This window comes from Nyctereutes procyonoides, unplaced genomic scaffold, assembly GCF_905146905.1.
Source record: "Nyctereutes procyonoides isolate TBG_1078 unplaced genomic scaffold, NYPRO_anot_genome, whole genome shotgun sequence".
Taxonomy (NCBI): Eukaryota; Metazoa; Chordata; class Mammalia; order Carnivora; family Canidae; genus Nyctereutes; species Nyctereutes procyonoides.
The window spans coordinates 35,691,113-35,706,045 of NW_026575030.1; the positions used below are offsets into that span (position 1 = coordinate 35,691,113).

Sequence of the window (14,933 nt, forward strand, 5' to 3'; positions counted from 1 at the left end):
TAAGATGGTATTATACTTTTTGATTCAAGCATCAAATACGATTGAGAAATTAATGAGAAACAGAATGGACTCTTATTATTTACACCCCGCCCCCGTACTCATTCTGATGTTCTTTTTGAAAAATTTCTATTATTTCCTTTATATTTATAGACCTCCCATTTAGCTATTCTTTAATGGTAGCATTAGCAGCAGATTTTTATACTTTTCTTTTGTCTGAGACTTGTCTTTATTTCTCTTCTTCCTAAAGGACACTTCTGCTGGATATAGGATTCAAGATTTTGTTGTTTTTAGTTTCCTTTCTTCCAGTACTTAAATAATGTGCCACTTCCTTCTGGCCTCCATGATCTTAGATGAGAAATTCAACGTTAGGGGATCCCTGGGTGGCTCAGCGGTTTGGTGCCTGCCTTCGCCCCAGGGTGTGATCCTGGAGTCCCGGGATCAAGTCCCACATCAGGCTCCCTGCATGGAACCTGCTTCTCCCTCTGCCTGTGTCTCTGCCCCTCTCTCTCTCATGAATAAGTAAAATCTTTAAAAAAAAAAAAAGAAAAAGAAAAAAGAAAAGCAATGTTATTTGAATTAGCATTCCCACATGTTTTTTTTCCTCTGGTTCTTTTGAGATTTTTTTTACTTCAATTTTCTGTAGTTTAGTTATGTGACTTGGCATGGACCTCTTTGGGTTTATATTAGTTGGGATTCAGGCAGCTTCTTGAATTTGTAAATTTATGTATTTCACCTCATTTCTTTTAACACTCCCTCCTCCCAATCTCTTTTCTCTCCTTCTGATATTCTGGTAAGAATTTTAACTCTTATTATTGTCCTACAAGTCACTGAGACTTTGTCCTTTTTTAAAAATCTTTTCCCTAGTCTATCCTCCTCTCTGCTGTTCAGATGAGGTAATGGTAATGTCTTTTACTGTTGAGGAATGACATGGTAGTGAATTTTCCTTTTTGCCTCTCATATATAGACAGGGTACTGCAGAAATTAGCAACCAATAGTAGGGTCTGTCCTCAAGTTCACCTGATCAATCCTCTGTCATCTTGAATATTATTATATCCAGCAAGATTTTCAGTTACTGTATTTTTTAGTTTTATAATTTCCATACCTTATTATAAATTTCTGCAAGGATTTTATAGCTTCTCATTTATTTAAAGATAATTCAATTTTCATGTTGAAGCATTGTTAGGACAGTTGTTTTAAAATCTTTGTCAAACAATTCTCAAATCTGAATCATAATGTTGTCATTTGTTGACTGTCTTTTCTTTCATGTTGTAATTGTCCTCGTTCTTTGTATACCTAGGTATTTTGGTTATTATGAGACTTTGGATTCTATTTTAATTATTTTAGCAAGAAGACCCCCTGTTGCTGTGTAGTGTGAGGGCTGAGTGGGTGTTTATGTTTAGAATCTCACTCAGCCCTGCTAATAACATCCCACCAAAATCAGACATGGACCCTCTGCCTCAATGCAGATGAGTGATGTGGAAGTTCATTCTGCTTTTTAGCTCTGAGTAGGGTAAAAAAATCAGCTTCCTGCTGGGCCCTACTAACTGCTTTTGCCTGGTGAGGAATGGAAGACTAGCTGGATACACTCAGGACTGCCAATACTACCCCAGCAAGGAAATCTGGTTTCTGCTATCTGCCAATGTCAGAACACACTACCTGCTTCCAAGGGGTGGTATGGGACCATTGGTGCTTGAGTAGAGTAAGGGGATAAGCCAAAAAGGTTTTGGGGTTTTATATCTTCCTTTTTCTGATCCTTTGGCGAGAGGAAACAAGCTTTTCTACAAGTCCCCCACCCTACCTATTGGCTGTTCCAGGTTGTAATTTCTGCTACCCTGTCCATATGAGAGGCAAAAAGGAAAATTCACTACCGTATCATTCCTCAAATACCAAAGTCTCTAGACCGAGTCTAGTCTGCTTTCTTCTACCTTTTAGAGTCTTCTTAGACTTGCTTGTCGTGTTAAATCTAGGGTGTTTTGGTTGTAAATAGGAGGACTTGCAAGGAGTAGAACTACTACTTCTTGGTAGAACTAGAAGTCCCTCTGTTTTAAGTAAATTTAAACAAATTAATCTATATTCTCCATTAGCTCACCATGTCTGACATGTCTTGGTATCTTCTACATGTGCCTTACATAATTCTTCTCACACAGTGGGCCCTTGATAAATGGTGAATGTTCAACACTGAATGTTCCTTGTATGAAGATATATGCACCCCCTAAAATGGTTTCTTTATAATCTCAAGCATACTAGGGTGTCTGGATCAGCTATCAGAATTGAAGAAGGATATCCTCAGATGGTAAAGGAGAGAGGCAGCAGCTCATCTGCATGGATGGTATTACTTTTCTGATCATTATATAACATATGTCTGGATTGGTCACTGCCTTTCAAGCTAAAAGACAAAGTTTTGAACCCTGAAGTGTGTTTTTTTTTTTTTAAGATTTTATTTATTTATACATGAGAGAGAGGAGAGGCAGACACAGGCAGAGGCAGAAGCAGACTCCACGCAAAGAGCTGATGTGGGACTTGATCCTGAGGCCCTGGGATCACGCCCTAAGCCAAAGGCAGACGTTCAACCACTGAGCCACCAAGGCATCCCTGAAGTGTGGGTTAAGTGATTATAGCCAGCTTAGATTTGCCAAAGCTATCTTAGGTCCTAACACCTCCTTGAACTTGAAGGATCTCTGTGACTCTAGAAGGGATAAGCCAAAGTGTTTTTAACTGAGATTATGTTACCAGCGCTATGGCATCCGCTCCCCAAGAATTCCTTCAAGGTGCATATCATATGTGAGAGATAATTTAAGACCTAAATCTCTGCCAAATATTTCTCCAATTTCATAATTAATACTGTGGACTCCAAGTTCTAAGATATTCCTTAGAACTTGTCTATTCTCTCTACTAGCAGTCTAAGAACTAACGGATTTCAAATTAGACTTCATGAACAACTGCTATCCTGTAATATTACCACTTATTAAAATGTATCATAAATAATATTATTATTTCAACCAATACTGACTGGAGACTGTAATTAGTACAAAAAGAATATAACAAGGCCATTCATTTTTCCCTATGAGTCAGAATTTTTAGTCTGAGGTATTTAATAATTAAGATTGTTATGGGAAATGAGACTGTCGGGAGGGAGGAGTCATTAGAAATTTGATTCATTTTTAATCTCTTGGTCTTGGAACACAAAAACTCTGAGACCAATCCAAAAAAGCATTCAAGTGATTTCACGGGTGGCTTTGAGGAATGTATTCATTATATGCTATAAAGAAAAACAAATCATTGGTCATATTTTTATAAATTATAATCATGACCTGAAAGTTAATTATCTTTCTCCTGTAATTCTATTATAATCACACTTGTTCAGCCAATACATGTAAAGCTTGATATATGGAGTGAGCAGTTGCTTATTTCTCAATCCAGCTGGCAAGGCAAAAATATGGTTGGCTTTTAAGCAAGTACAGGCCTGTAGTTCAGCAGTTCCTAATGTGTAGTCACAATGCCACCTCGTGGCTACACAGGGATTATCTTTTAAAGATAGTGTTCATTATGGAGCAAATCCAGAATTTCCTGTTATCAACAGATTTGCACTTACTTGGAAACCTTATTGATTCCAAAAGCCACTTGTTGGTTCAGAGATGCAATGATTTTGTCTTTCTTCTTAATCTGCATTTGGTTTTCTTGCCACCGAAAAGTCACTGTTTTCAATTGTCTTTTGAAATCCTGATCAATGAAAAATAGTACTTCACAGTTAATTCTATTCAAGTCACCATAGTCTTGAAAGAAAAAATGGGTTCTTCAAAAAAAGAAACTACCATTAAATTGAACATTTCAATACCCCTGACTTGCTTCAGATAGAATGGCAAAAGTACTTACTTCACACTGATAGTGTAATTTATAAAGCTGTCGTTGCCGAGCAAGCTTTTCCTTCTCAGTTTCTCCATATTCTGCTTTGCTGGTTGAGCCCTAATGAGCGAATGGAATATGCATGCCTTATTTTCCTCTAAAAAAAACCCCACTACTTCTTTAGTTAAAGGGGATTTAAAGTTGTCATCTAACTCCTACTCATGCAACATCACTTCTCTGATTGGTGCAGATAAACCCACCTCTCCCCAATTACAGCATTCACTAAACAATCCCACGGTTACTGGTCTTCTGCATGCCTACCATATTTTTAAGCCTTTTTCAGTATTGCTTTCATTGTTGTTAAAAGCATATGAGGTAGGCACTTATTATTCCCACTTTAGAGATAATAAAACTGAGTTAAGTAACTTACCCAAGGTTTACACAGAAAGTGGAGAAGCCTGAATTCTAACTCAGGCAGTGGTAAGTGTCCAAACAATTATTACTCAGTACCACCTTAGTTTAATATTCAACTGCTCCACTGGATCATAAATACTATGATCACAAAGACCATGTTTTAGCATAGCTCTTGACAAAAAGTGCTAAACATTTTTCGAATAAATGAGGGAGTAAACATTTTCCAAACCAAAGGCCTCATATTTAAACTTCAGTCTGACATTCAAAGCTAAGACTGCCATTTCAGTAAAAATATACATATTCTATTACAATTAGAAAGGGAAAAGATGACCATTATCAGCCAGGGAATCATTTTTACTAACTGTACCCTTAGACAATCAATATTCCTACATACTGTGGAACAGGATATCATTAAATTACATTAGTATAGAATTCTACATTTAAATCAAGTGATTTTAACAGAAAAGTCATATGCTTTATCTGATTTAGTGTTCTGCTGAGCACTTAAATCATATTCCCCTGTACCTTCACATATAGGTACATCATTCCCAGCAGTGACTGCTAGTAAGAAAGGAAACAAAAAAAAAAAAAAAAACTGTTGTATATTGTTATTATTTTTATAGACATTTCATGCTTACAACCAGTTTATTTTTTTTAAAATGAAGTAGCTTTGTTTTAGTAAACTATTTTTCTCAAAATTGTCAATGAAATGAAGACAAGTTTTTTCCCCCTTGTGATATATGAAAACCTTTCGCAAGGAATGCATTTGTAATCAACATTGCCCAAGAGTTAAAGCCAGGAAATGGTTTGAGGGTTAACGTGAAAAGTTTTGGCTCCTAAGGTTCTTTTCCTCCTCCATTTATCCCTGTCCCTCCCCCGTTCTGTTTTTACTTGTTCATCACAAACACAGAAACACAGTACAGACACTAGGCTAACATGCTATTCAGAGTCATGGAGAAAACAAAGGTTGACAACTGTTTCTGGAAGGAAGGCTGGGCTGTACTCTCTCTGATCAGGCTTACCTGCTCTATCATGTCCAGAATATGCAATTCATCCAGGCTATAGAACTTGTCTTCAGTTGCAGAATCCTCTTGGATATCACTTGTATCATCTTTCATAAATCCACTGACTGGGTATAGATTGGCTTGCTCTTTCTTCAACTGCTCTTCCTTTCCTATCATATTTGGGCTACAGTGGTGACATAATCAATGTAATCTTTTATAATGGTTGAGTGTTTTTCATCTAAGCCACTGCTTCCTAAATTAATATTTTATTGATCTCATGAAATATTCTGCATCAGAAGGGTTCATGGTCAAAGAAAGTTTAGACAGTGCTCATATTGTGTATTTCTCATTACAATTCATAATGAATTTATTTAGCATTTATGAGCTATTACTCAATTAAGATATGTACATGTACTCTGTTCATTCTAGTGTTACCAAGAATTATGAGATCATGGAGTTCATTAACATCAGTTACTTTTAGAGAAACAATACTTTGGGAAATATTGAGAAGCATTTCCAGTTATACTATATTATTTTATCATTATAGCATTCTCAACAAGTAGTTTGACTTTATTAATTTCATTGCTTTAGGTCCAGTGTACATTTAGATAGAGGGCTACATATAGCAACATAGAGTAGATTTAAATATGGAGGTTTCTTTGGTAACAGGACTTAAAAGAAACTGCAGTGCTATTACATGGATTTCAGTAACTAGAAACTACTAAAAAAAGGAATGAAAATACTACAAATACAATGACAGCTAATTTTATACCTATATCTAAAATTTAGATGTATGCTACTATCCTTTCAAGTTGTCCTACTATTTATAGCTATAAATTTCCTTCTTAATCTCATTAAATGGTAACAAGAAACAGTACTTTTACTTGTAACATGATATAAATGACTTGATTAGTGGATAGAAAGAAAATATTTTTAGGATGATTACTTTTAGGCACTTGAGACCTAGAAAACAATGGCCTCTAATGCTTGTAGAGTAACTTGTAAAACAATATAAAATAGTCTTAGGTATCACTGAGGTATTCTAGAATGACTCACATTTTGAGAAACGTTTGGAAAGTTCAATGAAATCAATTGCTTGTGTAGGCCACTGGATTCCAAACCCAATTAATTTTCCAAATTATCTGAAGAGCTTTTCTAAAACTATTATTTTTGCAGGTCCCCTGAGAACTGCAAATATATAGATCAATTTGTAATTTTGAAAACATCCAGATAATTCCTAAGTTTTTAAATTTTAACAATAGCAGTGTAACAATACAGGAAAACGTTTGTATCAGTTAAGAAATGAAAACTATAGCACGTAGACGTAAAATAAAATTTGGCATTGAAAACACTTGAACAAAATGGTGAGGGAAGAATGAAGCAAATGTGGAAAAACAGTGTAATTACTGAATTGGGATGACAGGTACATTTACTAGGGTAAATGTATATTCTTTTCTTTTGTGCATATTTGAAAATTCTCATATGAGAAAAAAGCTCCCTGGGTAATTTGATGATCATCTAGATTTGGGTCTATATTTTAGGTAACATAAGCAAAATGATTGATAGCACTGTTTCACTCTTCAGTAAGTTATTTTTAAGGCATCTAGACATGGCTTGAAAAGAGCAAAAAACAAAAAAACTATTGCTCTAGTATTGTTTTGCTCAACTTGCTGCCAGAGAACATGAAAAACTCAGATGATGAACCATTTACTTACCATATAGATATCTTAATAATTTATGTTTTCACAGTGAATTCTCTAAAGTTATGGACTTTCAATTAACAAACTTTTTGGTGGGTATAATGAATCTCTTCATTACTGTCTCCCCTACTTCCACCCTCTACTGCACTGTCCTCAATCACATGGTTGTACAATCCAGTGATCTTCAGACATTAATACGTTTCCAGTAAAGGTTCAAAATTCATGGTTAACAACCGGGGATTAAAAACAGCAACAATAACAACAAGCTGTGGATTAAACAAACCAACTCAAGACAAACTCTTTTGTAAAAGGTCATTAGGACAAACAATGATCTGTTCTCTAAGGTTAAATCGTACTTAAATTTAGATTTGGCTAACCACAACCCAGATGACATTTTAAAAGATTTTATGCTGGAGGCAAATTAGTCTTTGAATAAAAAAGCAATTAGTACTGGGTGATTCTTGAGTGCCTTATATAAAAATGGTGAGAGATTCTATTCTCCCAAAGTAAATGATAATTTAACTTTTTGTCATTCTCTTAAAAAGTGTCAAGTTATTACAAGGAACTGTACTTTCTTCTTTTAGAACACCTTCCAAGGTAAGGCTGTGCCATACTGGCAAAGCACACTTTGAAAATAGTAATAAAAATTTAAAAATTAAATAAATACTTACACTTGTTCTTCTTTTGATTCCTTATTCTGAAAAACAGCATCAAGAATTAGTAATCTATATCAACTATGTCAGTACAACATAGTGATGTGACTGTATTTAGATCAGTGTTTCTTAAACTCCTTTTTACCAAAAGCAAAATAAACACATTTTACATCATGATGTAAATGCACTTATATATAAATCTTTATACATAATATAAAACTGAAATTTAAGTTCCACTACATAAACTTTACCCATATTATATGTGTTACAGACTGCACTTCTGTGCCCCTCCTAAATTCATATGCTGAAACCCTAACCCTCAGTGTGATGGTAACTGGAGGTAGGGGCACTGGAAAGTAATTATGTTTAGATGATGCCATGAAGTCCTCATGAGGGAATTAGCAGCTTTATAGGAAGAGACCAGAGAGTTAAATCTCTTGCTCTGTGTGTTCTCTCTCTCTCCCCCCACCATGTAATGATACAGCAAAATTTAGCCATCTGATAAGAGGGCCCTCACTCAGCAGACACCAAATCTCCTGACACCTTGATCTTGGACTTCCCAGCCTCTAGAACTGTGAAAAATAAATGTTTGTTGCTTAAAACACTCAGTCCACGGCAGTTTGTTATATCTCTGCCTGAAGAGACTATGTGATGAATTCTGAAGCTTTTTTTATTCCTATTAATTCTATTAATTTTATAAAATGGTAGTTGTGACCCAGTAAATTAATTTTGCAACCTACCACTGAGACATGAAACAACTTAAAAATTATCAAGATATTGGAAATAAATATTGGGGCCGAGTTTGCACCTACTGGTAATCTTTGGCCAGGGAATGTGTAATTCTCCTTCATGGAATACTACATTAACTACAAGGGTTCTTGAAAATCTACACATAAGGTAAAAGCAGACGGATATATTAAGAAATCTTACAGAAAAAGAAGTGTTAGGGAGATCACAATTAGAAAGAAATGTTAAAAATAAAACCCTAAATTTTAAATTCATTAAAGTAAAATTATAAAGGCAACATACTACATAAAGATAATAGCAATAACACTCAACATATGCTAATTAAGAGGATTAATTACTCTTATACATTACCCTTCTGTTAAGAGTATTATTTATTTACTCTTTACTCTTACACGAATTAGAGTATTAACTTCTACTACCAACTTTTATTTGTAAGAAACTTCAGGGTCTTCTTCCCCATACATTCCAAGATGTACTTACAAATTTGTTTTGCCTTACTGTCTGTACACTAAGAGGATTTTTGCATCTCAGTGTCTGATCAGTGTCCAGTACCAATTTGATTCTACAACTTAGAATTATCAACTCCTACCTTGATTCCAGTGTACCTGAATAACTGAATGGAAAGACATTTGGTTGTTCAGAATGAACATCTAGTATAGTTGAAAAGTTTCTGAAACTTTCTAGCTCTTCCCATGACAACTTTTTGTCAACACATGCATCAGCCTGTTTTACATGCATCTCAGTAACTTCCCGTCTGTAGAGAGCACATCCAATTTGAAGGGTTAGATTTATTTCCTGCCATGTTTCTTTCTTTTTCAAAGGCTTCATCACAAAGCCTTCTATTCTTCTGCCATCTGCTTTACCTTCCCCCCTTTTCTATTCTTAACCCTTAATTCCCCGGGGGGGGGGGGCCGAGGAGAGTGGGAAGGAGGGTCTAATTAACTCCTAAAAGAGTTATTTATAATTTAGAAGCTAAATACTAAATTCCTAACTGAAGAAAGTGTTAACTACAAAGTCTCTTTACATACTAGTTACAAGTTATCTGTACTGACCCCTCTATTTGCTACACAATTTTTACTTTTTTTTAATCATATTCTTCCAGAGTCTCTGAGAGATCTTCTTAGGATTTCAACTAATTTAGGCAGAGATATTGCAAAATAATTGAGAAGACATAACTTCACTTATAGGGACTTTGATGTTATTCTGTATAACACAAGCTAATTTCTGTATGCTAGAATTTTTCATGAAGGAAACTCCTGATTAGAAAATGTGGATTGACTTAGCTTTTTATAACTGGTTGTTTACACTATAACTAGACAATACTTTGTACCTACAATAACAAATGTATATTAGTAGGACCACTATATATAAAAGTCATATGCAAAAATTTCAGCATTTTTAGGTTCTATCCCTTAGAATTTAGATTAAAAAATGTAAGATCTCTCTTCTAATGTTCAAATCTCGTTTTGATATAATTATCTTCAGAGTATCTCAACTTCTAATAAAATAAATTAGAAAAAAACTTAGGTTATAAATAAGAAAAAACTTCTTGACATTTAATAAGACATTTTCAATATTACTACCATGTGAAATTTTGAGCTGTGTTTACATTTATTTCCAGTTGTGTTTATTCCTGTTTAATTACAACTTGTCATAAAAGTGGGACTTTCTAATTAAAATTGAGAATTTGAGGAACCATATTTTAATTTTTTGGAAGAGACAAACTTATATACCTTTGGAAACAAGATTTGTGGCCTGACAGCTGTGGATTTACTTGGCCAGTTTTATGTAGTATTAGACCTGGGATTTACTAAAATTACTAAAATTTTTTGCAAAAATTAAAAATTATCAGTGAAACTAATGGACCAGGTTGTGTTTTATCATACAAGAACTGCCTAAAAGTAAGTCATCTTATTCATGTCTTTTAAAAACATGATTTTCAAAATAACTTTTTTTTTCAAAATAACTTTTGAATGAAATGATAAATTTTAATAAATGATGGTTATGATAAATATGAAAATGGTATTGATATTTCATTGATCATAGTATATATAACCTTTATTTTGTTCTTCACCTAAGTGTTTGCTAACTTTCCCTTGTGTTTTCATTTATGATTAAAATTTGTGTATACTTTCAAAAGATGAAATAAAATGGATTTACCAGATTGTAGTTGGGCAAAGAGTCTCACTGAATTTGTAATATAATCTACAGAGTACATCTAGATTTTAAGTATATGCTTCAGGCCAGAAAATAACACCTTTTTTCCCCCCCACCATAAGATTTGCAAAGCCTAGTGGTTAGCTATATGCTTGATTAAAAAAAACTCAAGTCCAAATCCATAGGAATCTACAAACATCAAGAGTGAACCAAAATGTAAATGAACTTTGGTGGAATATGATATGTCAATGTAGTTAATCAATTACAACAAATGTACCACTCTGCTGGGGGATATTGATAATGGGAGAAGCTATTCATGTGTGGAGGCCAAAGATATATGGAAAATCTCTGCACCTTCCCCTCAATTTTTCTCTGAACAAAAACAAAATTGCTCCAGAAATATAGTCTTAGTTAAAAAAAAATTAAGTAAAAAAAAAAAAATAAGTCAAAACAAAACTCAACTTTCCTTTGTAATTTTCTAAGCAATTAAAAGACTTTTTGTTAAAGCTGCTACTGACAGTAACAATAAGTTGTTTATTTTGTAACAGGCAAAACAAAGAAAAGGCATGAATGAAGCTTCTTGAATTTCTAACATTTTTGTACATTACTGCATTGTTGGCAGAGTCTTAGACACAAAGGAGAAAATCAAGATTTCTTGAGGTTTTGAAAAATGCTTCTGAATATATCACTAGAAATATGATGGGAAGCTGTTTTTAAAACACTGAGTAGGCATTTTTTAAATGAACGTAGTATGCAGAAATCAGTGAAATTTCCAAATAACTATTTCAGTTTCTTGTTTGTCTATTTAAATGTATAATTATGATTTAGGTAAGTAAAGTAAGACACACTGTGAGTTTGAATCATTCAGGATCTAACATACATAGACTTCTCTATAACCACATATTCAATGAACCTATTGACATTTTAAGTCATTTATGCTCTAGTCTACTTGAACTAATTTTAAGTTCTAACGGTGAATCCATGTATTAAATCTAAGTGCTCATAATTAGACATCCCTCTATTATAATGCTAATACAGTCACTTACCTTTTTATTCTTAGTCTTTTTCTTTTTCTTTGGTTTACTCTTAACCTGACAAGAAATAAATTAACATACAATTCAAACTGTACAAGAAGTTTTTTGCAAAATAAATTTCCTCTAACCACTGAAATATTTTATCTTCTAATATTAAACATCACATTTGCTTCTTCCTAGATTCTATAGAAAATTTTCATTTTCACTTTGATTTTAACCTGTCTTCCACTCTTGAGAAATCTCTGATCTATAAAGGAATAACCTGTAATATCAATGAATAGGCTACAGAAAAAAAGTTTACAGATCCCCATCTGCCCATGTGCATGCATGAGCAACAAAGGAGGAAGGGACTTCTAAAAAGAATCAACATATTCAAGTTCATAAAATGAAAAACTAAGCCTGGGAGTAATTTAGTGGCCATATAATAACCGTTAAATAAACCATTAAATAAAGATCCATCCTGTAAGATTTTAATCCTACCCATGTGCAAACAGCATTGAAATATCCCTGTTTTCTTCTCTCTTCTTCTATTCCCCATTATGCTTTCTTCTACTTTCTATTAACTTCCCACTTTCCAACCACTCAGGATGAAAAAATATGTTCAGAAATCTAGCATAGTACCTGGCACATACCAAGTGTTCAGTAAATGCTGGAAAAATAAAAGGCTAAGGCAGGAAAGACTTTGGAAGAAGTACTAGGGAAGATCCATTCCAATTCAAGCTCTGTGTAAACACTATGACAGTAAGATTATATGGGATGCTGTAAGTAGAGCACATGCAACAAACTAAAGGCCCTGATTAAATTCTAATTTAAATATTAATGAGAGCTTATACTTCCTGGAGATCTTTAATAGATTCTGTTGAAGATTCACTAGGTATTGATGCTCCATCTTTACTCATTTCTGCTAACTGTATTTCAGGGTTTGAATTCACATTTATATTGTATTCCATGAGGGGTGGACTTAGTTCTTCTTCCTCATTCTGTAACTCTTCTAGTTCAATACCTAAGCGTTAAAAACAAAACACTCAAAATTGAGATACATACAGTTTTAGCCTCTTATCACTATTATAAACAACCCCCCCTCCGACCCTTTGCCCCATAAAACATCATCCCAGGAACTAAAATAGAAGACATCTTATTCTGTTCCCTCACTAGATGAAAATGAAATGTCCATTTATCAATGACCAAACAGGTACAGATGCTACCCTAGAACCAATCAGTATAAACCCAAATGCTAAGATACTTTACTGTTATCTTAAATAGACTCTAAATATTAGATATTCTGGAACTTAAGGCAACTCTAAATACTAAGTTTTTGAGGATTCTGACATTTCCCTATTAATACTGTAACTAGTATAATTTTAGAATAATGAACATTTTTTTCCTCATTTAAATATTTTTATTGAAGTATAATTTTACTCCAAACAAAACCAACAGTGTTTTCTTATGTATAATTTTACTTGCACAATATGAATTACATTAAAAAAAAACCCACAAGAACACAAAAATATAAATTAAAGTAATTACCACCTGGCAAAAAAGAGTATATAGTTTAACAGTGGAGAAGTTAACCAGATAAAAGCTACATAAGCTAAAGAGTGGCATATACGAGCAGGTAGAGGAAGCAGGTAGACACTTCTGCCTGATGAAATATCCAGTGTGTTAAAAAGTCAACAAACTAAACTATGCTTGGGTAAATCCTGGAGCACGTGCACTAAGACCAAAGCAGAGTACAAAGGCTCATACTACATTCAGCTGACCAACAGTAATTTGACCACATGATTTTCCAAGTTTATAACAAATATTTATAGTTTATTACAGTTAAACTGATCACGTAAAATGCCTGTAAGTATCCCCTAGCCATCCCAAGGTGAAAGGTCACCTAGGTATTTTGTTTTTAAACATACTTACGTTGACTGCCAGTTATTGATTGTAGAGCAATTCCTATGACACATAAAGAAAAAAACTTAAGCTGTATAATTGCAAAGGCAACCAAAAAATACCTGACTGGGACTAAGAAAAGGAAGAAGATTTTTATGTTGCATCAATTAATTTTATAACTAACTATAAAATCAACCAGCTTCACTCATGATCCAGTTTAAACAAGGCATAATCTTTAGATTATAACATAAAGGTTATAAACTCATGTTTAGGGAAGAAAAAAAATTTTGATAGCTCCTAATAGATAATGCCTAGACTATAAGCCCTTTAAAACAAACAGCACATTCTTACAATTTAAAAAGTCTAAGGTCATGAAATAGTAATAGTGAGTTATGAAGCAAGCCTCCATTGAAAGTTGGAGCATTTTTAGCAATATGAATTATCCTGATCAGCCTCCCTTTCTCTTGTTCATAAATATTTATTAAACTACAATACATCAGGCTGTATGAGGTTCTAGATATTGAATGGTGAAGAAATAAGACAACCTTTACAGTGATTTGGTGGGAACAGTGGATACTAACCAAACAAATGAAAACAGCTACTGTAGTAACTACTAGGAAAGCCTCTATTAAAGGGACTTGAACCTTTTTGGTCTACCCGAGAACTGTTTGAAATGCTTTATATTTATTTAGTGCTCAAAAACCTCCCAAATATTACCTTTATTCTCATTTGTTATTAAAAATCTTAAATTTAAAAAAGAGTCTCTTAGGTCAAGGATTCTTGCATGACTTTCTTATATCATCAGTCAGCATTCTCTTCTTTTATGCTCAAAGAAAGCTCTCAAAGGTTTAGCAGAAAAACACAATGGTGTCCCAGAACCTCAGTAAAAGGACTGTTACTGGGCAGTAGCAAATCTCCGAAGAAAATCTGTATCAGTTCAACAATTACCAGAAATTTGGTAAGTTCAACAGTTACATACCATCAGTGTGGTCATCAGTTGCCCACTAGGTAGCACAACTAATAACTGGGACCAGGAAAAATCACCCAGAATAGCTCAGTAAGGGGTTCAGTGATGCTGACATGCCTTGAACTCCACTCCCCATTAGGACAACTGAGAAGCTATCCAGGAATGCAGGAAAGAAGGTCTGAAGTCTTTCCCATATCAAGAAACAATGTCTGAGAATGGCTACTGCTGACCTTGTACTTGCCTAAACATTATTCGATTTTTTAAATTACCCATGGGTGCGGCCAATGGACAGCTGCCAAACTTTTAAACTAAATGTCATGGTTCTACTGGAAAGGAGAAAACATATACTCATGGTATCTAAAAGGGTATCCTTGAAATACACAGTACCTGTATTCCATGCTTTTCCTTAATTTTATAGTAGTGATAAAACTCCTTTAACTTAAAAATCTTCAATTCCTTTCTGAAAACAAAAACTTCTCAACATGACAAGAGAAATCCTCTTGAATATATTCTCCATTAACTTTCCCCTACTT

The 14,933-nt window shown here is 34.0% G+C and overlaps 1 protein-coding gene across 12 annotated transcripts in view; it reads right to left on the bottom strand.

Annotated features, from left to right (window-relative positions):
- The window catches only part of DZIP3 (DAZ interacting zinc finger protein 3), an 85,968-nt gene that overhangs the window by 21,421 nt on the left and 49,614 nt on the right, over window positions 1-14,933 (bottom strand). For 11 of the 12 annotated variants that reach the window (XM_055316420.1, XM_055316418.1, XM_055316415.1 and 8 more), the window contains 7 exons: window positions 13,464-13,496; window positions 12,386-12,555; window positions 11,565-11,609; window positions 7,633-7,658; window positions 5,280-5,445; window positions 3,874-3,963; window positions 3,593-3,720 (listed from right to left, as the gene is read on the bottom strand). In XM_055316420.1, the coding sequence (XP_055172395.1) occupies window positions 3,593-3,720; window positions 3,874-3,963; window positions 5,280-5,445; window positions 7,633-7,658; window positions 11,565-11,609; window positions 12,386-12,555; window positions 13,464-13,496 (658 nt within the window). The remainder of the gene's footprint in view (window positions 1-3,592; window positions 3,721-3,873; window positions 3,964-5,279; window positions 5,446-7,632; window positions 7,659-11,564; window positions 11,610-12,385; window positions 12,556-13,463; window positions 13,497-14,933) is intronic. The other variant, XM_055316419.1, reaches the window with a different exon arrangement.